This window comes from Podospora anserina, chromosome 5 (genome assembly GCF_000226545.1).
Source record: "Podospora anserina S mat+ genomic DNA chromosome 5, supercontig 5".
Taxonomy (NCBI): domain Eukaryota; kingdom Fungi; phylum Ascomycota; class Sordariomycetes; order Sordariales; family Podosporaceae; genus Podospora; species Podospora anserina.
The window spans coordinates 111,697-134,693 of NW_001914847.1; the positions used below are offsets into that span (position 1 = coordinate 111,697).

At 53.5% G+C, this 22,997-nt stretch overlaps 9 protein-coding genes across 9 annotated transcripts, besides 3 other annotated features; 5 read left to right on the forward strand and 4 right to left on the reverse strand.

Moving 5' to 3' along the window:
* Positions 1-145: 145 nt before the first annotated feature.
* Positions 146-235, forward strand: a tRNA (tRNA-Phe).
* A 223-nt stretch (positions 236-458) lies between these two features.
* Positions 459-579: a sequence feature (rRNA 5S).
* Positions 580-944: 365 nt separating this feature from the next.
* On the reverse strand, positions 945-3,238 carry PODANS_5_4720 (uncharacterized protein; the record flags this gene model as incomplete). The annotated part of the gene is made up of 5 exons (XM_001905292.1): positions 945-1,607; positions 1,660-2,180; positions 2,234-2,331; positions 2,449-2,659; positions 2,725-3,238. The coding sequence occupies 5 exons, from the start codon at positions 3,236-3,238 to the stop codon at positions 945-947; spliced, it is 2,007 nt and encodes a 668-aa protein (XP_001905327.1).
* Positions 3,239-3,505: 267 nt separating this feature from the next.
* Positions 3,506-5,486, forward strand: PODANS_5_4730 (uncharacterized protein; the record flags this gene model as incomplete). The annotated part of the gene is made up of 3 exons (XM_001905293.1): positions 3,506-3,848; positions 3,902-5,034; positions 5,106-5,486. The coding sequence occupies 3 exons, from the start codon at positions 3,506-3,508 to the stop codon at positions 5,484-5,486; spliced, it is 1,857 nt and encodes a 618-aa protein (XP_001905328.1).
* A 602-nt stretch (positions 5,487-6,088) lies between these two features.
* Positions 6,089-7,259, forward strand: PODANS_5_4740 (uncharacterized protein; the record flags this gene model as incomplete). Its single annotated transcript, XM_001905294.1, has 4 exons — positions 6,089-6,394; positions 6,455-6,520; positions 6,572-6,875; positions 6,934-7,259. 4 exons carry the CDS (start codon positions 6,089-6,091, stop codon positions 7,257-7,259), a joined length of 1,002 nt encoding a protein of 333 aa, XP_001905329.1.
* A 993-nt stretch (positions 7,260-8,252) lies between these two features.
* On the forward strand, positions 8,253-9,680 carry PODANS_5_4750 (uncharacterized protein; the record flags this gene model as incomplete). Its single annotated transcript, XM_001905295.1, has 3 exons — positions 8,253-8,478; positions 8,543-9,574; positions 9,637-9,680. The coding sequence occupies 3 exons, from the start codon at positions 8,253-8,255 to the stop codon at positions 9,678-9,680; spliced, it is 1,302 nt and encodes a 433-aa protein (XP_001905330.1).
* Positions 9,681-9,965: 285 nt separating this feature from the next.
* Positions 9,966-11,333, reverse strand: PODANS_5_4760 (uncharacterized protein; the record flags this gene model as incomplete). Its single annotated transcript, XM_001905296.1, has 2 exons — positions 9,966-10,328; positions 10,395-11,333. The coding sequence occupies 2 exons, from the start codon at positions 11,331-11,333 to the stop codon at positions 9,966-9,968; spliced, it is 1,302 nt and encodes a 433-aa protein (XP_001905331.1).
* A 1,565-nt stretch (positions 11,334-12,898) lies between these two features.
* Positions 12,899-14,685, forward strand: PODANS_5_4770 (uncharacterized protein; the record flags this gene model as incomplete). Its single annotated transcript, XM_001905297.1, has 2 exons — positions 12,899-13,295; positions 13,346-14,685. 2 exons carry the CDS (start codon positions 12,899-12,901, stop codon positions 14,683-14,685), a joined length of 1,737 nt encoding a protein of 578 aa, XP_001905332.1.
* A 325-nt stretch (positions 14,686-15,010) lies between these two features.
* Positions 15,011-15,083, forward strand: a tRNA (tRNA-Val).
* An 806-nt stretch (positions 15,084-15,889) lies between these two features.
* PODANS_5_4780 (uncharacterized protein) lies at positions 15,890-18,431 on the reverse strand (the record flags this gene model as incomplete). The annotated part of the gene is made up of 2 exons (XM_001905298.1): positions 15,890-18,085; positions 18,153-18,431. 2 exons carry the CDS (start codon positions 18,429-18,431, stop codon positions 15,890-15,892), a joined length of 2,475 nt encoding a protein of 824 aa, XP_001905333.1.
* A 1,779-nt stretch (positions 18,432-20,210) lies between these two features.
* Positions 20,211-21,793, forward strand: PODANS_5_4790 (uncharacterized protein; the record flags this gene model as incomplete). The annotated part of the gene is made up of 2 exons (XM_001905299.1): positions 20,211-21,363; positions 21,552-21,793. 2 exons carry the CDS (start codon positions 20,211-20,213, stop codon positions 21,791-21,793), a joined length of 1,395 nt encoding a protein of 464 aa, XP_001905334.1.
* A 102-nt stretch (positions 21,794-21,895) lies between these two features.
* Positions 21,896-22,888, reverse strand: PODANS_5_4800 (uncharacterized protein; the record flags this gene model as incomplete). Its single annotated transcript, XM_001905300.1, has 1 exon — positions 21,896-22,888. The coding sequence occupies one exon, from the start codon at positions 22,886-22,888 to the stop codon at positions 21,896-21,898; it is 993 nt and encodes a 330-aa protein (XP_001905335.1).
* Between the last annotated feature and the right edge of the window lie 109 nt (positions 22,889-22,997).

Here is a 22,997-nt window from a genome sequence, read left to right on the forward strand (position 1 = left end):
GGCATAAAAATATGATGGCTGTAGGATGTTGTGTATATGGACTTGTGTAGTGTTGAGGGGAAAGATATTAGAGTTCTGGGCAACTCATACTGTTTGGAAAGTAGCTGCACTGATGTGTGGAAGTTCTTAGTCGGAAATCGTCGAAGCGGGTTTAGCTCAGTTGGGAGAGCGTCAGACTGAAGTTAACTTCAGGAAGTCAATCTGAAGGTCGTGTGTTCGATCCACACAAACCGCATCTTTTGCCATTTCTCCAAAACTGATTGGGACTTTTCACTTTTGTATTGTTCAATATTTTTATGATTTTGCAAGTTCACACATACTTTGCCTTTTCAGGGTGAACGTGGCGCAATGGTTTGACACGCAACCCGGTACTAGGGTAGGGGGTGTTGCTGAAGGAGATGAAAATATTGGCCATCAGCACCAAACTTTCATAACAGCACATTCTTGCCCAAACCATCACATACGACCATAGACAGCTGAAAATACGGCATCCCGTCCGCTCTGCCCGAGTCAAACAGCTGATCGCCAGACTAGTACTCAGGTGGGTGACCACTGGGGAATCCCTGGTGTTGTATGTTTTTTGGTGGCTTCTTTGACTCAGCTTAATGCCGGGTGAGGACTTTGGTAGGAGCTTACTGATCAGATCTTTGCTTATCTGGTTCATGTTGATCTTTTGAGGAGGTAGTTCAAGGCTATAAATCAACTACCTATCCTAACCATCTGTATTTGGGAATCACATAGTTGCTGTCTACCTCTTTACCCTTTTGCTTTCATCTTGAAATACTATCCAATAAACTACCTAGGTACGCTTACTTGGCGCAGGTCTATTGATAGCAGTTGAACCCATACGTCTTTTCAATAAAACTTTTAAAATCCCCACTCCAAACAACTCGAAAGCAATCCACAGTCCCCAACCCTCTCAGTCTTGACCACACAGCAGGTACTCATGCCGTCCCATCAAGCCTCCTCTGCTTAATAAACAACGCCAACACAGACGCCGACGCAGAAAAGAAAAACGACACCCCGTGACTCCACCACAACCCGTCCACATAGCTCTCAACAACCGCCTTTTGCACCACCCCCGTCGCCCTATCAACATAATCCACATCTGACACCGTCTCAGCAATAACCTTTGCAATCTCCATCGCCCCAAACCCAAGTCCGACAAGCCTATTGAACAGAGTCCTTCTCAGAGCAGCCTTCATAACCGCATTCGACACTGAAAGTCCCATTGTCAAAGCGATGGTGCTAGAGAGATACATGAACGAGATCGAAGGTGCCGCGTGGGCGGGGTCGACGACGGCTTGAAGGGAGATGAACACGGCTGACTGGGCGATGCCGGTTCCGAAGCCGCTGGGAAAGATGTAGAGGGATTCCCAGACGTTGGTGTTGCCGTGCCAGCGGAGCATGAGGAGGAGGTAGGAGAGGGAGGAGAAGGTGACGGCGAGGATGATGAGGGCCTTGTAGCGGCCGGAGCGTTTGATGAGGATGCCGGAGAGGACGCCGCCGATGGCGTTTCCTGCTACGGCTGGGACCAGGTGGGCACCGGCTGAGGAGGCGGAGGAGCGGGAGGTGATTTGGAAGTAGAGGGGGACGGAGAACATGAGCTGGGTGAAGTGTTAGTGATTTTTATACCTGAATTGTTTCAGGAAAACTTACTCCAAGCTGGGCGGCTGTTTGAAGTCCCAAAATCAGGTAGGAAATAACGGCATCCCGCTGATGAAAGATCTCCAGTGGCAGGATCGGCTCCTCTTGGCGTTTTTCGACTGCAACAAAAACAGCAATGAGCACAAAGCTGAAGCTGATGAGACTAATCGTGATGGGAGATGACCAGGGTAGCTTGACACCGCCTAGCTCGATGGGTGTGAGTAGGGCGAGGATCATAAAGGCGAAGATGAAGGACCCCTTGAAGTCGATCCGGCTGAACTTGGATTTGCGGATTTCGGCCTCGGCACTGCTGGTCGAGACAGAATCCGAGGTTGGCTCAGTGTGGCTCGGCAGATAGATTGCAACGAGGATGATGGCGCCCAGGATGATGGGGACTTGCCCGAAGAAAGACCAGCGCCATCCGATTACATCCACGAGCCAGCCGCCGAGAGGACCGCCGATAGATCGACCAAATGTAGCCACTAGATTGACGTAGGCGCGCCATTGAGCGACCTCTCGAATGGGAAGGAGATCTATTTGTTGTTAGTGATTGTGGTCAAAGCTTCCGGCTGTGCACCATTCCTACCAGTGATCAAGATTGACACCAGCGAAGCCATGCCAGAGGCGCCAGCCCCTGAAATGACTCGGCCAAGAATGACCTGGCCCATTGTCTGGCCGATGCCCCTGTTTGTTGTCAGTATTTATTTACCTCTTTTGCCGGAAAACAGCAAACTCACACAATAAAACTGCAGATGGTCAGCTATTGCTTCTTCTTAACAATCAGTCGGGATTTCAACTTACCAACCAAAAACGAAAATGGCATAGGCAAAAGTGACGAGCGTCTTTCTGCCGTAGATATCACTCAACTTTCCATAGAGTGTCTGCGTTGCCGCGCCGGCGATGGCAAAACCGGTGATCAGCCATGTCGAGTTGCCCAAGTCGTTGAACTCGGAGGCAATGTTGGAGTGCGTGGCCAGCAGGATGGAGCCGTCGCAGTGAGCAACAAAGATGCCTGAAGATTTTGAGTCTCAGCGTCATGAGTTTTCTTTGAATTGGGAAGGAAAGGAAGGGACGAACCGATGAACAGGACTGAAATGATGCGAGCCACCTGTGTTCTCGAGATGCCAGTCGCAATCTCCCCGCTGCGCACACTTTCTTCATCCACGCCGACCTTCTTCACAACACTCCCATTCTCATTGATTGGAAACGCCTCAGAGTTTGGCGGCGTCTCACTGATAACTGGCACATTGCTGAGAAGGGGCGACTGCTCGGTTGGTTGGCCACCTGCTGGGTCTGAAATTTGTGCCATGGTTGCTCCGCCAAACAATGGACTGCAACTGATCAGTTTTGTCGATGCAGTTATCACAAGGTTTTCCCAACAAGAAAAATCAATCGCGCTTCTGCCTTCAGCTCGTGGCCGGCCTCGGCCAAAAATCCGAAATAGTCGTCCCCGGAAACAAAGACTTATCGCCGGCCGGTGTGGTACAGCTCGGGCGATCACGACATACAAAAGGCAATGTCGCAAGGCTCGTTTGGTGGCATTTACCCCATCTTCAGGGGCTCTGCGAACTGCTAGTGCAGCTGCAAGCATGTTTGACAACACCACACGAAGCCATCCGGGATGTGGGGGTCGGTGGTGGTCAACAGCGAGTATTGGTCTTTGCAATTGCCGCGAACTATTACGCAATCAACAAGGCAGAGCTAAGAACCATTCCTCGGCAACCTCACAATCACCGGTCCACCGGTCTGGTGCCAATCAAAGAAATGATAAATATGAATCAAAATGTCTCTCCATGCTTCTTGGATATCTGTCACCTCATCAACCTCTTTGCATTGGCCCCCGAAGTGACTTGTCGCCATGCGTTTCTCAGGAGCTGCACTTGCAGCAGGTCTGCAATTGCCCACGGCGGCTTTGGCCAGCCATGGCAGCCAAAAGCCGTTGGGAGATGACCGGCTGGACAGCACACCGGCAACCAAGGGGGGCAAGCAGCCGAATATTGTCTTCATCCTGACCGATGACCAAGATTTGCACATGAACTCCCTCGACTATGTCCCCCTGATCAAGAAGCACCTTCTCGACGAGGGCACCCTCTACAAGCGCCATTACTGCACCACAGCCATCTGCTGCCCCGCCAGAGTATCTCTCTTGACCGGCCAGCAAGCTCACAACACTAATGTCACCGATGTCAACCCTCCACATGGTAAGATTCCTCTCACTACGCTGTGCCGGGCACGAGCTTACCAGGTATCCCAGGTGGCTATCCCAAGTTCATCAATCAAGGGTTGAACAATAACTACCTCCCAATCTGGCTTCAGGAGGCCGGCTACAACACCTACTACACCGGCAAGCTGTTCAACGCCCACACTGTCGAGAACTACAACTCGCCCTACCCGGCCGGCTGGAACGGCTCCGACTTTCTCCTGGACCCATACACCTACAACTATCTCAACTCCTCCTTCCAACGGAACCAGGACCCCCCCAAGAGCTACGAGGGATTCCACTCTGTCGACGTCCTCGCGGAGAAGTCCCTCGGCTTCGTCGACGAAGCCGTCAGAGCCGACGGCCCCTTCTTCCTCGGCATCGCCCCCGTCGCTCCCCACAGCAACGTCGAGTCGAACACTCTTGGGGATGACATGGGCGACGACTGGGGCAACCTCCCCGACATTGAGGAGTTCGCCAAGTTCGGCCCCCCCGTCCCGGCAAAGCGCCACGAGCATTTGTTCAAAGACGTCAAGATCCCCCGGACCCCCAACTTCAACCCTGACAAGCCGACGGGGGCGAACTGGGTCCGGCTTCGCAAGAAGCTCAACCAGGAGAATATTGACTACAATGATCACTTTTACCGCCAGAGGCTTCGCACCCTGCAGTCGGTCGACGAGCTGGTTGCTTCGGTTGTGGGGCGGTTGGAGGAGCATGGCGTTCTGGATAATACGTACATTTTTTACACGACCGATAATGGGTATCATATCAGTCAGCACCGTCTTAATCCTGGGAAGGAGTGCGGGTTTGAGGAGGATATCAACATCCCGCTTATCATTCGCGGTCCTGGCGTGGCGAAGGGGGTGGTTTCGGAGATTGTCACCACGCACGTTGACTTGGCGCCTACGATTCTTAACATTGTCGGTTTGCCTCACCGAGCGGACTTTGACGGTGAGGCGATTCCGCTGAGTCGGAAGGACATTGAGGACACGGTCAAGACGAGACACGAGCATGTGACGGTGGAGTTTTGGGGGTTTGCTGTTTCGGAGGGGGGCAAGTTGTTTGATGAGGATGAGGAGAGGTTGACGCTGAATAACACGTACAAGGGGTTGAGGATTATTGGGAGGGGGTATAATTTTTATTACGCGGTTTGGTGCAATAATGAGCATGAGCTTTATGATTTGAGTGTGAGTGCCCCCCCCCCCCCCCTTCCCTTTTTTCCCTGATATGAAATGGCAAAGATGCTAATGTTGGAAAGACTGACCCCTACCAAATCAACAATTTGCTTCATCCTACGACTACCAAGCCCAAGACTCTTCTTGGGGTGGAGTTTCACAAGGTGATTGCCCGGTTGGATTCTTTGTTGTTTGTGCTCAAGTCTTGCAAGGGGAGGACTTGTGTCAGGCCGTGGGAGGCGCTGCATCCGCAGGGGAATGTGGCCAATTTGCATGATGCGCTCGGGAAGAGGTTTGATGTTTTTTATGAGCAACAGCAGAAGAAGGTTAGGTTTGATAGGTGCGAGTTGGGGTATATTGTTGATGCCGAGGGGCCACAGTTCGAGATGGATGGGGTCGTGTATACAGCGGGGGCGGAGGGGGGGTATAAGAGGGGGGGGGTCAGTTGGAGTGAGTGGACTTAAGGGGGGGCAAGGTCGTGGAAATGTAAACATATGGTCATGATTATTTGGGCGGTTGATGAGGGTTGAAGTCTATGATTCTGGAAAATGGTGTTTGAGAGCTGATAGGAATGAAGTAAAAACTGTGGGCAAATATAGGTATGGTCTGAAGTGTTTCTCTGTTGACTGTGTATCCAAGTAATTTGGTAAAAAAGCCTCTTTGAGATTAAGATGGCGACTAGAATTGTCAAGATAGTCGACATCAATAGAAAGGTAAGGTAGCCGGTCTGTCAAGGCACTTATAAATACCCAATGTTCATGCAATCAACGACTCTATTCCTTCTGTTCAGAATAGGTCAGCGGTCCAGAATTATGTCCGTCCCCAACAAGTCATCCGCACACACCGCATGTATTTATCCAGAAAACCTCCGAGAAACCAACAGTCAAAATTCGGAGAAGACTCGGGGTAATCCCACCTCACCTCTGTTACCCCGCGGGGCTGTGACCCTTCTTGTGATATGTCACCGCGAGAGTGGACACTTCAAAGCCAGAACTGAAATTACATTCTTCAGTCCAAACTACCTTGGCTTTATCATCAAGCACTTGATCTTCTTGCCTAAGCAACCATGACCGACCAAACCGCCCAATTCACCCCCCGCTTCCGCACCGACATCTACCCCTTCATCGAGCCCTCCAAGTACAGGGGATCCCTCCGCAACAAAGTAACCATCATCACCGGCGCAGCGGGAGCAATCGGCCGAGGACTCGCCGAGTCGTTTGCTGTCGCGGGGACAAAGCTGGTCTTGACTTACAACCGGACGCCGCCACCGCCCGAGCTGGAGGAGAGATGTCTTCGGTTTGGAGCTGCTGATGTGTCGTTTGTAAAGTGTGATGTTGCTGAACTTGGGGGGTGTGAGGCTCTTGTTAAGGAGGCGGGTTTTTCTTTTCCTTTTCAAGGGGGTAGGGGGTGAGATGGCTGACTGGGTGCTTAGACTTTGGAACTGCATGGTAGGGCAGATATTTTGATCAACAATGCTGGGGCTAACGGGCTTGGGCCGGTATGTTTTCACGGTTGGCATGTCGAGTTGGTACTGATGAATGGGATATAGCTTCACGACCAAGCGCCTCAGGATTTCATCAAGGAGATTGCGGTCAACTTCCACGGGCCGTATTACCTCATGAGGCTGCTCCTCACGCATTTTCGACAACAGCGAAGTGGCTGCGTGCTGAATATTGCCTCGAGGGCGGGGACGGTGGCTATACCATATAGCACCGGGTACTGCTCCAGCAAGGCAGCACTGATCAACCTAACCGCCTGTGCGCAAAAGGAGCTTGACATTGATGGTTTGGGAGAGGAGGTGCACATGTATTCGCTGCACCCTGGGGGGATTAAGAGCGCGATGACGCTGAAGAGTGTGTCCTTCCACATATGCTACTACTTAAAGGTATAGGCTAACAGAAGATACCTTAGAATACTCACCGGAATCTGTGTCTACTCTTCCGCCTCAGGCGCAGAGCAAGTTTGTGAATGCGCTGGATATCTATGATGACTCCCCGTATCTGAACGGGATGGTGTGTGTTGCGCTTGCAACGGGGATGGGGAAGGAGGTGCTGAGGGGCAAGTATTTTGATGTTGGGCAGGATTTGGAAGATGTGCTGGCTCAAAGGGAGGCGTTGAGGCAGAACCCGGATTTGTATGGGTTGCACACGAGCTTCTTGGGTGGGCTGAAGAACGGGGGTGTGCCGGAGGGGGGGTATAGGAAGGAGGAGTGGGGGAAGGAGTTTCCTGGTTTTTGATGTGGTATAGATGGGCTCTTGGACTAGAATATGGGCATACACTAATTGTTGAGCATCGTGCATGTTGACGTCGTGAGGTTGTTTAAAAGAATTGGGAGAAAAAGGGTTAGGGTTGAATGACCGACGGAGACCGTCGGCAAATGCGGTACCGCGTTTTACCGGTGTGGCTGAACCGGAAGCCGCCCATCCCTGCTTGAGCGATGATCTGATGATCTGATAAGATCAGCCTGCAGAAAAGGTGGGTCACTTCTGGTGGGTTACACCGGGGCGCACCTTGCCAGTTCAAATTCAGAGCGGGGGGGACCTTTTTTTTCCTTCTGAAGTTGCGTCTTGGAAGTCGCACAACACAATCCAGGGTTGGGACTTGTGTCAAGGTGACAATCTGATCTTGGAGAAGATAAAGACAAAGGGGCAAAAAGGAAAGGATACCACCATCTGGACCTAGAACGACACAATTCCGATGCCGGTGACATGGCTGTTTTCCGCGGATGGCACATGTTGCATGTGCCAACGTCCCCCCGTCTCCAGGGAAGAGGTGGAGCCCCCGTTTGTCAATTTTTCCCCTGCTGCTGCTGCTGCTTGCTGCTGATGAGGCACTTTGGCACCCTGGCACTCCTGGCCGGCCAGCAGCTGTTGGGGTGCAGCCAGCGCAGCGGATGCACAAAATGACACAACGGCGCAAAGGGCTCCAATGGGGAGGGTAAAAACGGGCATGGAAGGATGATTTTGTGGGGCAAGCGTCCATATTGCAACTCTTCGGGGCACTGGGGGAAAAGAAGGTGGGGGAATCGGGATAAGAAGTCCAAGAAAGTGAAAGTCGGGGGGTCTTTCGCTCATCCCATCCCCCCTTCCCATTTCCCATCATACATTCAGGTTTCCCGTGAGAGAAGAAAAGATTGACATTGTGCAGCGGCCACTGACATCAGTTCCATCTGGATATACACACTTTCTTCTCTCTCTCTTTTTCCTGTCACACACACCAGCACGACCACAATGGGATCCATCGTCCAAGCACCCGCCCTCACCACCCAGGCCATGCCCTTCAAAGTTCTCGTCGTGGGCGGCTCCTACGGCGGTCTCTCCGCCGCCCTCAACCTCCAAGATCTCTGCAGTGGTCTCGCACCACGATGCGGCCCCAAGCCAGTCGAGGGCGCGCCAGTGATCGAGACACCACAGTTCAACGTTGACATCACCATTGTAGACGAACGTGATGGCTTCTGTCAGTAGTCTTTTCATTTACGCCTCTATTTTGGCTTACCGTATGCTAACACACACCCCTCCAGACCACCTCATCGGCTCCCCCCTCGCCCTGGCCGACGAAGACTACGCGGCCAAGTCCTGGGTAAGATACGAAGACGTCCCCGCCGTCTCCCAATCCCAAAACATCCGCGTCCTCCACGGCTCTGTCAAGTCAGTTGATCAAACCTCCAAGACGGCCACTTACCTCCCTCACGGCCTGGTGTCCTCCCCAGAAAACACAAGCACCCTTTCATATGACTTTTTGGTCGCCGCCGCCGGCCTCCGCCGCGTCTGGCCTGTGGTTCCGCAGTCTCTCCGCAGGAAACAGTTTCTCTTCGAGGCCGGCGACCATATCCGTGCTGCCACTACTGCTCGCCATGGCGTGGTGGTTGTGGGCGGTGGTGCGGTCGGTATCGAGATGGCTGCTGAGCTGAAGCTTGTCCAGCCTCAGTTGAAGGTCACGCTTGTGCACTCGAGGGATAAGCTTCTCAGCTCGGAGCCGCTGCCGGATGAGGTCAAGGATAAGAGTTTGGAGCTGTTGCTTGAGGCGGGGGTTGGCGTGAGGATGAGCACTAGGTTGGATAAGACGGAGGAGGTGGTGGACGAGCAGGGGAAGAAGGCGGTCAGGGTGTGGTTTACCGATGGGGAGAGCATCCTCGCCGATCAGGTCAGCTTGGCGGTGTCCCGGTCTGTGCCGTCGACGGAGTTTTTGGGGGTGAATGAGACTGGTGTGTTGGATGAGGAGGGGTATGTGAAGATCCAGAGTAGCTTGGCTTTCCCGGCTGAGACGCCAAACTGGAGTGATCACTTTGCTATTGGGGATTTGGTAAAGTGGTCGGGGATTAAGAGGTGCGGCGGGGCTATGCATATGGGTTTTTTCGCTGGGAATAATATTCATCAGAGGATGATTGAGATTGCTTCTGGGAAGGAGCCTGCCTTCCTTAAGCTGGATGAGATCCCGCCCATGATTGGGTTGGCGGTGGGGAAGAAGGCGGTTTCGTACTGGCCTGCGACTGGTGTGTCGGCCGGTGAGGATGTCTCGCAGGCCTTCTTTGGGGATGATCTTGGGTTTACGAGTAAGTGTCTTTTGGCATCCTGAAACTCGAGCTTCGATGGCACTAACAAAGCGGTTGTACAGTCTGCTGGAATCACTTGGGGCTTGGAAACAGCCAAAAGTTGTGAGGGTGTTTTGAGATGCATAGCGAGATTTTGGGTTCACAAAAAGTACGTGGTTGGATTTGGTATGACTAGGGTTTAGATCTTATGACATATAGGGGACGTTTCTTTTCTTTTGGTTACAAGAAAACTTGTCGTGATTGAAGTTTTTAGGACACATAGGCACGAGAAATGTTGAAGAATATTGGAATGACCAACTTTTAACACTAACCATCCATGTTGCCCAAACCCATCCATCCAGAATAACAACTGAAGAAAAAAGACATTACGTATTACACACACAGAGAGAAATTAAAGCTTAGGAACCAGCCCAACACCAGTACCGCCCATCACCTTGTCGTTCTCATCCAGAGGGCAAAGCTGGAAGAAGCGCTCCCGCGAGCAGCGCACAAAGGCGGAGCGCTTGTGGGGCAGGTCGATGAACTTGTCCAGACCGAAGCCGTGCATGAGGTCGTACATGAGAACCGAGCTGTTGGTGTACTTGGGCTCACCGACGACGCTCATGGTGCGGGGCTCGTCAAGGAAGAGGTAGTGCATCAAGCTCGACCACCAGGCGCTCACACGGTGGGGCCCGCGGTAGCGGACGTCGCCCACGAGGGAGTGTCTGCCGCGGTCGTAGTCGCCGGCAGAGTAGTACGCGCCGATGCGGTCTTCCTGTTTTTTTGTTAGTATTTCTTTCCCAATGTCAAGGTGTTGATGAGGAGGGTGGGAAGAACATACCTTGCCCCAGTACACCTCAAAATAAGCAAAGCAGACGTCGTCGAACCGCGCGAGAATGGTGATCTGATGGGGATCCTCGTGCGCCTTGCGGAGGTACTCCCTGTGCTGCTCGACCGTGCCCGTCTCGTTCCACCCCTGGGAAACGCGAGGGTCGTTCTGCCAGGTGTGGAACAAGTTGAGGTGTTCGTCGTTCTTGTAGTCGAGCGCGATCATGCTGAACGTCTCCTTGAGGTGGGGGATGTACCGGCTGTAAATGACGGAGCCGGGGATGGGCTTCGTCCGGCGCCTTGGGTGCCAGCAGAGGGCGGAGGAGTCGCTGGTCATGACGTACTCGGGGGGCGGGAGGGGGTAGCCCGAGAGGTCGGGGTCCTGCTCTTCGGGGACCCAGGCGGGGCGGGAGCCGAAGGGGGAGCCGGCGCCTTGCCAGAAGGCACCGCGGGAGATGACGAGCTCCTTTGTTGGGGGGGCGTCCTTGATGGCGGTGGTGGGGTGGTCAATGGCTAGGCCGACGGCCTTGAGCTGAGAGGAGAGTTTGTCGGCGCTGGAGCCGAAGAGGGCGAGGCGGAAGGCTTCCTCGGAGGGGCGGAGGATGAAGACGGCGTAGGTGATGAGCCACACTTGGCCGACGGTGGGTGGTTGCTCGCCCTTCCAGGTGATGGAGACGGACGGCGTCCGTCTTGCTCTGCCCCAGGCGGTGTTGTTGGAGTCTTTTGGCTTGTCGCCGAGCTTGAGGTCCTCGGGAGCTGTGAAGAAGATGGCATCGTTGTGAAGAGGCTCGCGAAGGGACTTGAGGCCCTCACGGGCTTGGAGCTGGAAGCCCTCCTGGCCCTTGACGACGTGGTAGGCGGTCTGGTAGGGGTGAGGGAGTTTGAGGATGGGCTCGGAAGACGCAGCGTACTCCGCGAGTTGGAGACGCGCTTTTGTTTGAGTTGACGCCATTGTGATACTGTATGTGATCGGGTTCGCGGGAGAAACGTATGACGACACTACTACACTGATGAGAGAGTGGTAGTTTTGTCTGACACTCAAGAGGACTACACGTAGCTTTTTTTTTTTTAACACCTTCGGAAAAGCTGTCCCAATTCGTCTTCACATGTCCAGTGGGAAAACAAACAGAAAGAATAAAACAAGGATGCCCCTCCCCCACTACACTCTCAATGAAATGCAACCCCCAGGGCAACTCGCAACCGAAGAGATGCTTCTGGGGTCAAACGAGGACCGAAGGCGTGGCTCCTAGATCCATGGTGCCTGTGGAAACCGGTTTGCTGCTTTCATCTTTCCAGCCAAAGGCTCCGAAACGATGGCCAATGGAAAGGGGGCTCAGGGGGTGGTTGCACAGAAGCCATGGCGTGCTGGGGAACGGATCTGATAACTTTGTTCGGACGCCAGAAAGCGGATCAGATAATTTCTGTCTGCAGACCCCTGTCAGACCTCCACCCTTGGCCAACCGACCTCGGAGGGAGGGGACACAGAACAGAAGACTTGAGAAATTTCGAGGACGTTGTGTGACTTTGATGGCATCATTCTGCAGGCCGTGGCAACTGGCAAGTCTCTCCTCGTTGTAAAGAACCATGTCACAAGAATAAAAGAGTGAGGCACGAACTCAGCTGTAGGAAGGTCTTCTCTTCCGAGACAGAGACGAAAAAAACGTGGAAACCCACGACACAAAGACTTGGCATGATTAATCTTATCAGATCGTTTTGATGCCGGCTGTTCTGAGGCATTTTACAGGGGTTGCAGTGGACAGTGCGGGTCTGAAAATCATACCATTGCCCCCTGCTCAGTTGCAGCCCTCGACTTTATCAGATGGAGCTAGCACCAAACTGTCCATCTCGTCCTTTCCGCTCTTCACGGCAAACCTCTGCGGGCCAAGTTTCTCGGAGCAAGAGAGAAAAATCTGCCATGCACCCCACCTTCTCTGTGCTCCAGCCGAGGATCTTCACTTCTTCTCCTACCGACTGACCGCATCCGATGGAGAAACGAAGCACTGGAGATGCTGTTCACGCAGTCCAGGTCTGACTCGACAGGCCCAAGGTCAGGGGACAGCAGCATCACAACAGGATCGGTGGAAGGGGAGCTTGTGTGAATCACATCTTATCAATCTAATCAGTGGCTGACTGGAAATGCCGACATGAGGGCGCGTCACATTCACGATTGGTCACCGGTTGCCAGGAAGCCTGGCCATGCGGCACAAATTTGGTCTCCAGCAAAAGGGGTCCCCCCCCTCCTTCTGCTTCGTGGGTGTGTAGGGCCACATGCCATTCCGTCATAACCCTCCCGTTGCCGGCCCCGGCATGGCGGTTCTCGACTCTTCTGGGATGTCTTGTAATTTGTTGAAGAAGTTGTGAAGCCGTTCTGTCGTTCTGGTAGTACCAATCTTGCTCTTGTCGACCGGGGCTTTTACATACGTTAATATCGAGCCGAGAATAAACCCCGAGCTTCTCGCTATCGCCCTTCCTCCAGACAGCCGGGAATCACACAGTTCACGCCAGATTGTTATCAAAATGTCTGCCGTACAAAATCCCGTCGAAGAGGCCGTTGTCCTCCCACAACCTCAGAGGCTGTCCCTTCTCAAGGGCCCAACAGATCCTCCTCTTGTCGACCTCACCCTCGGAGAACTCCTCAACCTTCAGTGTCTGCACCACGGAAACAGAGAGGGAATTGTGATTCCATGGACAGGAGCGAGATGGACCTACAACGAGCTCAATCACCACAGTCGGCTGCTGGCCGCCGCCCTTCTAGAGATGGGCATCGGTGTTGGTGACAGAGTCGGCATCATGGCTGGCAACTGCGAACAATATGCTGCTGTTTTCTTCGCCGCCACCAGGATAGGAGCCATTCTCGTCATCATGAACAACACTTATACCCCTACTGAGGCCTTGTACGGTCTCGACTTCTCGGGTATGTCTCAGCTCTGATGGGTGATCACCGTGATGCTAACAACGATCCAGAATGCAAGGTTTTCTTCACCACCAAGAAGATTGGCCGTCTCGATCAAGGCCCACTACTCACACAACTTGCTGCCAGAGCGACTGGCCCCAAGGTTGTGATCCTTCGCGGTGATTCCGAGGGTTACCCAATCTACAAGGAGCTTCTCACCCAAGGAGCCAGGGTAGATCCCGAGCGCCTTCATCATGCTGAGAGCAAGGTGCTTCCTCACCTTGTTTGCAACCTCCAGTTCACCAGCGGCACAACCGGTCTTCCCAAAGCTGCAATGCTCACTCATCACAACATTGTCAACAACTCCAGGTTCATCGGAGACCGCATGAGACTCACACACAACGACGTTCTCTGCTGCCCGCCTCCTCTGTTCCACTGCTTCGGTCTGGTGCTTGGCCTCATGGCCGTCATCACTCACGGTGGAAAGATCATCTACCCTGCCGAGGTGTTCGACGCACCTGCTACCCTCCGCACCATCATTGGGGAACAGTGCACCGCTGTTCATGGCGTCCCCGCCATGTTCGACAGTCTTTTGGCTCTTCCCGAAGCCAAGAATCTCAAGGCGGCCGACCTCCGACTCCGCACCGGCATCGTGGCCGGCGCCCCCGTCCCTCGCCACCTGATGGAGCTCATGGTCTCCAAGCTCGGCATGAAGGAGTTCACATCCAGCTACGGTCTCACCGAGGCCTCTCCCACTTGCTTCAACGCTTTCACCGACGACCCCATCGACACCCGTCTCACCACCGTTGGCACTCTGATGCCTCACGCCCGAGCCAAGATTGTGGACCGCGACGGTGTGATTGTGCCCATTGGCACCCGGGGTGAGCTCTGCATCGGCGGGTACCAGCTCCAGGCCGGCTACTGGAACAACTCGGAAAAGACCAACGACTGCATGATGAAGGACGAGGCCGGCGTCTTGTGGCTGCACACCGGTGACGAGGCCGTCTTTGACGAGCGTGGATACTGCACCATTACCGGTCGGTTCAAGGACATCATCATTCGAGGAGGGGAGAACATCTACCCGCTCGAGATTGAGGAACGGCTGGTCGCCCACCCGTCCATCTCCATGGCTGTGGTTGTCGGGCTGAAGGATGCACACTATGGCGAGGTTGTCGGTGCGTTTCTTCAGCTTGACCCTGCTCACACTGCTAGCACGAAGCCCACTGTTGAGGAGGTGCGTGAGTGGTGTAGGCGGAAGCTGGGGAAGCACAAGGCGCCCACTCATGTGTTTTGGCTGGGCCACGATGGGGTTCCTGCTGCGGTGCCATTGACGGGGAGTGGAAAGGTGAGAAAGTTCGAGATGGCTCAGTTGGGGAATAAGTTGCTTGAGGGTGTCAAGGCGAAGCTTTGAGGGGTTGGTGTGAGGAAGGTCTAGCTGGGGAGCCGTGATATTGGTTGGACAGAAGTTGGCCGGAAAAAGGAAAGACGGAGTTTGCATAATTCGGGTGGGATTGGGCGGGGAAATTTGCATGTTCTTTTTGCTTGGCTTGGATACAAAAATGATAATACACACCATGACATTGATTCTGTGGCGCCTAGAATTGCCCCCGAATGACGAACAGACAAGCCCCCAACGACGACCTGAACCGAGCCACAACCGCACAACTAAACAAGTGATGAGCTCCTTCTCAGTAGACGAATAGTTCTAATTACCTCGCTAATTACCATACTTCACAGGCCGGCTGGTGTAGTGGTTATCACGTTTGTCTCACACACAAAAGGTGCCAGGTTCGATCCCTGGGTCGGTCAAATCAGAAGTTATCTTTTGCTTCCCAGCTCAGCACCCATAGTTGGGATTGCCTCTGCTTTTTGGACTCGAAGGAGGGAGGCATAGAACACAAGATTTTGCTGCTTGATAGGAGTGTGTCGTCCCCTGATGATTTACAAAGGAGAAACCTGCTGGTATATCCTGCTGGTATATCCTGCTGGCCCATTATCGATCAGCTGACGTTGAGATAAAAGATAACGAGTGTGTAAAATAGTTACAGAGACATGTATATCATCTGTCTGAGATGTACTCAGAACACCAAGAGCTTGGAATTTGATTGTGGTAGAGTCGGGCATCAGCTGTTCAACATTGATGTAGACTCGGGTCATTGGTAAGTAGATCCGTTGATTCAAAGAGAGACATTGGGAATGATTGAAATCAAGGAAGATCAATAGTTATATTTGGGGGTTGGGATTTCACTGAAACCAACACAACAGCCAACCAGTTCACACTTCAAGACACACTCAAGCTGTTGCACCCAATGCACTTCCATTATAGCCAAACTCACTGAGAAAACTAATAAAGTACAAATAAATCGACATAAATGTGCAAAAAGCATTTGTATTCAAATCATATCTGGTATCTTCCCAACAACAAAGCTCCATCAAACCACACAATGTCATGAGCAAGTGCAGAACAATAGACTCAAGCAAACACCGCCACAACCGCCGAGATTTCACGTGAAAGCTTCTCCACTTCTCCGCCTCAACACATGTACTTGTCGTTTCCTGGCTACCAACGGTTCTGCAAAACATAACTATTTCATCTCTGACTGCATCATCCTGGGCTATAGCACGGAGTCTTTTCGTGGTGAGCCGCTGTGATAGGGGTCCGAATCGCTGTCGACATCCGCATCTGAATGATGATTGTTTCTTGGAGGGGAGGATCTCACGATCTTGATGCCGACCGGGGTAATAGCCACCTGCGATTCTTTGTGCGGGTCGTCAACGTTGATATCCTCCATTGCCACTGCCGAGTCGTCTCCCGCATGACTTGGGGATAGAGGCTTTGCGAAGTCATACAATAGTATCCCGGGCGAATGGAAGTAATCGTGATGTACGGGCCGTCCAGCACGCAAGCTACCGTGGCTCTGGCTAGCACGCTTGAGTCGTGGCTTGCTCCTCGTACGGGGTCTGCTGGTAGCACGTGTTTTGCTACCAGGACGTCGTGTACCGGCCCGGTGCATCCTGTTCCGGCCACGAAGGCTCATCTCTAGTCTTTCATCCTCTTCCGACTCTTTGTCCGTCCACTCGTCCTCCACATCCTGCATATTCTGGAAAAGCTTCTCGTGTCTGGCCGCCAGCAGTTGGATGCTACCGCCAGAACTGCGGCGTCTTCTGTCCCAAGCTCTTACAGGAGTCGCTTCGCCAGATGATGGCTCTTGGTCACAAGGCGTACAACTAGAACGTGCATAGCCTCCGGTCGTGAGCTCAACACTTTTACCTCTGCTGTGAAGTGTTCTTCTCGTCGGGGCCTGCGGCTCTGAGACTCCCACAAGACGACGAAGCTCTACCTGGCTCTTGCTGAACACCACCCGGGCCCTCAGGTTGTGAACGGCCTGGTCCAGCGCCAGCTCAATAGCCAGTCGATCACGGATGCGGCTGAGTTTAGGCCAGGTTGCCCTCTCACCAATCAGGCAGTTGCGCATCATGAAGTCCGGTGTGGGGTTCTTCAAGATCAGAGGCAAGTCATGCACAGCAGTCTCGGGAAGAATGGTGATATCCCCCGAGTACTTCTGGCTTAAGATGCAGCGCAATTTGGTAAACAGGTTGGGAAAGATGCCCAACTCTGTCATGAACTGGAGTCTGTGGAGTGTTTCCTCCTTGGCCAGTGTTGTGAGCGTGTCTAGCCAGGCCCCGCTGTCTGGGGATTCTTTCTGCTGACGAAGCTTTCCTGGGGTTGTCGCCGGATAAAGACGGTCGTCCTTGGAGAGGAAAGGAACGATATGTGGGTTGACCTGTGAGACGATGAAATGGTTGACGTTGAACATCTCGGCAAGTCGGGTCATGGGCAGGTCATTGTCCACCGAGCCATCAATCCAGTGTTGTGGTGTTGGGTTCCAGGGCACATGGGCACCGGTTGCTGGATCTTTGACTAGCAAAGAAGCAGCCTGGAAGACAAGAGGAACCGAACACGAAGCTGCCACGGCTGACCAGATCATGACATTAGGGGCCGTGATGTAGTTGAGCAGCCTAGGCAGCTCGTAAATCGAAGCTGAAGACACGCAAATGTTGCATATTCTTCTTGTTCGGTTGTAGGCCTCTTGGAATGTCACGTCACCGAGCCAGCTGCGCATTACCCTGGTCAGGTTCGATATGTCGGCCCAGCACCCTTCGGTAAGGAGTCGTCGAATGTGATCAGAAAGACCGTCCTTCTCGCCTTCGAAAACGCCCAAGTCTCCATAAGGGAACGCCTCGACCAAGGCGGGAATTTCTTCGTCCTTGCGTGTACACAGAACAGCACAAACAATTGAACCAGCCGAAGCACCCGAGATGATGCGCGGCAGCAGCTTGGATTCATAGAGTGCCTTCAAGACGCCGATGTGGGACATGCCAAAGGTTGCTCCACCGCTCAGGAGCAGAGCACTCCTTCCGAAACTCTGTCGAGCGTAGAGCATGCCCTCCAGCAAATCTTGGGTTTCCATGCCGGCCGGGATCGAGTAGGCACTCTTCTCCACCAGTGCCTCGATCGTTTTGACGGCCGAGTCCACGTAGCGTTCGATGAGGCTCTTGGTCCCAATGTACGAATGGCGGTACAAGTCAATGTTTCCCATTCCACCAAGGTCTCGCGAGAGGGCTGTTCGGATGAGATACATCATGGTGCTGATATCACAGTCGATCCGGGCAGCATCCAACTCCTTGAGCTTGAGTCGGATCAGTTGGGGGTGGTAGTCGCCACTTGCATCGTCGAGCTTCCATTCGTCATTCCCTTCGAGCGCATCTAATTCTTTAGCAGCGGCGTTCCAATCCCGCAGCGAAGTAGCCTGGTGTGGTGTTAGTACATGAACACCAGAGTGCACGTGCCCCCTCCGAAGCATGGTGTCTGCTTACGCTGTGCATGCGCGCTGCCAGAATCTGCATCCTCTCCTCCGTCCGCCTCTTATCCTCGCGTTCCGACTCGCTGAGGCCATCTCGCCATGATAAGACAAGGTTGCTAGCGTCCCGGACAATCTTGGTTAATGGTGGGATGTAGGAGTGTGAAGGTGATGTTTTCTTCTTCAGCTTTAGCGGCGCCGGCCTCGGCCTCAGCCTCTTGGACGCTTTGAGCTTGCCATCCTCAACAGTGTTGACTTGAATAATGGGAGGGCCATGAACGAGCAGGTCCGTCATTGCGGGGAAATGACGGCAGAGAGGAGCCGGGGGAGGAGGAGGAGGAGGAGCGGGAAGGGAGAAGATTGGTTCGCAGGCTGTAGTAGGTGGGCAGGTTGGAGGTACGAGACAGGGAGTCGTTTTTCAGGATGTGAGGCATTCGGAGCGAGGGTTGGATGGGTTGAGTGGTTTCCTCGTGGCTGATCTGGACACGCTTGGGCTTACAACGGGTGACGTAGCGTTGTTTTAAGGGTCAACGGTCACGGAGGACGGGCGGGCGTTTGAGTAAGTTTGTCGTGGTGGGAGTTGAGTTGACGCGCCGCGAGTCGAGGGGACACCGTTGGGTATCTGTAGCCGCAACTCCTGGCAGACAGCAGAAGAAAAGCAAAACAGGGTGACGGGGTATCAGGGAACATTTTGATGTCGTTCCGGCGGCCGGAGCAAAAGGACGAAACAGGCCACCTGACGATGTGCCGCCGACAGGGATTCAACGGGCGCTGAAGACGAACAAAGACAGAAAAGGCGTAGGCGTGGGGAAAGATGGGATGCAGCAGGCGGGGCGGTCTGGGGCACGCAGCTGACCCCAGAATCTCAGTCTGGGCATTTTCAGCGGCCCGCCCCACCACTGCCCACCAATCAGTGCCCGACAGCCCAACAGGTCAACACCTGGTGTGATGGGAATCTCCGTATCGCTAGGTGTGAAGAAGCAGGTTTTACACTGCCAGACTGGAGAGGCCAGACGATCTTCTTTCCATATACAGAGACTCCGTCTGTAACTCGGAAATCCATGACCTCAGCACCTGAAAAGATCGCACAGAAATGGAGACTGTGTGCATAGCCGAGCAATGTGAAGGCGAGACATGCAAGGCACTGCTTCGCTGGGTTGCACTTGGGTGGTAGCGTAAGGTAAGGTCGGGTAGCTGATGGCAGGAATGGAATGCGGGGGACGGAGTCGCTCGCTTGAGGTGTCTCTCCCGTATTATGAAGAACGGGCATTACTCCCTGTGAATTCATCAAGGTCGGACCTGGAAAGTGGTTCATGAAAAGGGCAACGCTTGATGCTCTGCTTGGAGACCTGAGTCAGGCTTGTGGTACGTATGAAAAGCCGGAGATATTCCCGATATCCAGTGTAGCGGTTGGGCAACTGTAGAATACGAAGCATGGCAGACCTTTCCTTTCACATGTCAGCAGCCGTCAAAGCATGTGCTTGATATCGAACTGCAGGGGAATTCACCGCTTGACCTCTGGCTGCCAACACATAGATCATAAGTCACCTACTCGTACTCGACATATGGTAATTGGCTTCACAACATATGGAAAGAAAAGAAACCCCAGATTTGTTCCTGTCTTTGTTGGGCGTCTCGATCCTCAAGAGGGCCCAATGTCGCGGTTGTGATTTGCGGGTCCGGGCCGTCAACCTGGAAGTCCGCTGATGACACGATGCTAAGCTATCAATTCGAAGGGGCATACGTGGCTGGATCAATGCATTTCCTCTCTAGAAGCGAGACGTCAACAAGCCCAAAATTCTACTTGAGAGCAGTTTCTGTGGTTGTGAAGGTCGATTAAAGACAGGGATGGCGGATCTTGCGGATCAGCGCGGTCATCACACCGCTCTCTGATTGGCCAACCGAGACCCACCCAACCGGCAGTCAGGTTTTGGAAGACCTTTCGAGGCGCAAATTGGAAAGATAACGCGCGTCCAACAGCATCAACTCTGCGACGACGACATGGCGAATTTCTTCAGCCCAACTCCCTCGCTCATGGCAAGCTGAAGCTTGCTTGGGGGTATGCAGCAAGAAAATGCTGCCAGAACCCAACATCACCTTTACGGTGCCGAGTCTCCACGACGCCCTCGACATCGACTGTCGTGTCTACCACCCCGAGTTACTCGCGCCCACGTCTGATGCCGCCCAATGGAAGAAACACGCCGCCATCTTTGCACATCCCTATGCACCTCTGGGCGGCAGCTTCGATGATCCCGTAGTGGGAATCGTTGCAAGTGCCCTTTTGCGGATGGGCTTCTTGGTTACGACCTTCAATTTCAGAGGGGCTCATGGATCGGCTGGAAAGACTTCCTGGACGGGAAAGGCAGAACAGGCCGATTACAAGTCAGTGATAGGCTTCGTCACCCATTACGTTCATTGCCTGAACCCATATCCGCATATTACTCTCCGACGGTCCCATTCTGAAGTTCGCGAGAACGAGGTCGAACTGGAAGGCAGAGTTGCAGCCAAGATTCAGCTTCAGCCGCCCACTCCTGAGCCAACATTGATGGAAGCAACCCCTCTTTCTGCTGCCAGTACGAAGCCTGTTCTTTTGATGGGCGGTTATTCGTACGGCTCTATGATCACTGCTCAACTACCGGAAATCGAACCGGTTATGGCTTTGTTTGAGACACCTGAAAACGGAACGCCGGCTGCTGAGATCCGATTGAGGGCAGAGCATCTCGCCGAGAAGCAGAACACAACTTTGGCTGACCTGCGCGCCGACTTTGTGGACCGCCAGCACGCCGGATCGCCGCGGCGGACTGGGGGGCTCCGTGTTGGCGGCATCGAGGATATTCGTAGGCCCCATGAGCCCCGACGTTCACTGTCCGTCGAGCTTGAGGAGAGAATACGGCACGGGATTGAAGAGCTCATGGCCAAAACCAAGAAAGGACCCAAGGCATCCCAACTGACCGAGATTAGGGACGGTGATGGTCCAAATTCCACTCGTGATGCAGCCTGTTCAACCTCGAAGCATGCCGCTACAGATCACCTGCCCCCTATCATAGGACGAACTCAGTATCGACCGGCATATCTTCTGGTGTCACCTCTTCAGGGCATAGTTACAAACTTCATTGCCATGTCGGTCCCTACGCCAATTTCCAGCCTTGCTCGGAAGGCCTGGAATCGGCTCCCAGCCAAGCCTGGCAAAAAATCTGCTACGTCGCCAGAAGCTCCAAAGCCAATTGGTAGGTCCATACTGTATTACTTGTCTTCCTTCCATTTGCATGATGAACATCCTACGTTAACCCAGCTCACTCAAACGCATACAATGCGGATGCTGAAAACGCGTATTATCTACTCCTGACTTCTTCCATCTATTTATCCTCCATGTCTCAGCTCGCTGTCTGGTTCTGCGCTAACATGCTGGCCCCAGTAGACAACCCGGAGAATAAGTTGACCCAACATGACACTCTGGTAGTATACGGCGACAACGATGTCTTTACGCCCGTCCGAAAGCTCAGGACTTGGACTGCCCGGTTGCAGGCGGTACCCAACTCCAAGTTTCGAGGAGTTGAGGTGTACAGTGCAACGCACTTCTGGGCACAAGCGAAGGTCGCCCAAACCTTGCGCGATGCTGTCATCGTGTTTGCCCAGTCTCTGCTCGCTGAAACATGAACCATTGGATCTCATTGACTATCAAGTACAAATGCCAAAGCCTATCAAAACACGGGAACAGGAACACCACCAAACCCAAACCTCATGCGCCTAGTGCATACTCTACAAACTACGGAGTGCGAAGACTCTGTTGTTCACTGCCTTCTGCGTCACAGGGCACTCATGGCTCAACCACTCCCAAGCATGGGGCACGCCTGGATAGAGATGGAACTCGACGTCCACCTTGCCCGCGAGCAGCTTGGCGCCAAAGGCATTCACCTCGTCCTTGAACAAGTCCAACCCTCCAACATCAAGATAAGTCGGCGGCAACCCAGACAGATCCTCAGCCCTTGCCGGCGCTGCATACACGCTCGCGTCAGGACTACTCACAGTTCTGGCACCGGCACCGCCCAAATAAGCCTGCCAGCCGATTTCGTTCTTTTTGTTTGTCCATGTCAGGTACTCGTTCAGCGGATGGTCCTCCCCGATGCGCGTTCTGTCATCGAGCATGGGGTATATCAACACCAGCTTCCTGATGGCGGGCACAAACTTCTTATCGCGAGCCTCGAGTGCCAAGCCAGCGGCCAGACCACCCCCGGCGCTGATTCCCATAACACCAATTCTCTTTGGATCGATGTTCTGTTCTTGTGCATTGTCGCGGAGGAACTCCAAGGCAGCGTAGGCATCTTCCAGCGGTTTTGGGAAAGGGGCCTCGGGAGAGAGCCGATAAGCGGGAGCATAGAAGGTCAGCCTTGTCTCGGCCGCATAGCGGATGATGTCTTTTCTGAAGGATGTAACCGAGCCGGAGACAAAGCCACCTCCATGGAGATAGAGGACGCAAGGACGTCCAGCTGGTGCCGGAGTTGATGAAGATGCTGGGGGGTCGAAGCGGTGGAGTTTGAGCTCAGTGCCGTCGGCCGACTTGTATGAGAGTTCTGTTTCGGCAACTCTGCTTCTCGCCGGGCAGGGGAAGAGGCTCATGACGGTGTTGATCATGAAATCATTCTGTTTGCGGAGTGATTCAGCGTCAGTTGGGACGGGTGGGACATATGATGCATAGGGTGCTATGGCCCTGGCATAGTCGGCGTCAAGACGGAGCTTTTGGTCGGAAGACATGTTGGAGATGTTTGGCTTCTGGAGGAGAAGGTACTTTTCAGAAATAAGAGCGATGTTCATCTCCTACTTTCAACCTATATATGCATATATTCCTCTCACCTCCGCGGAC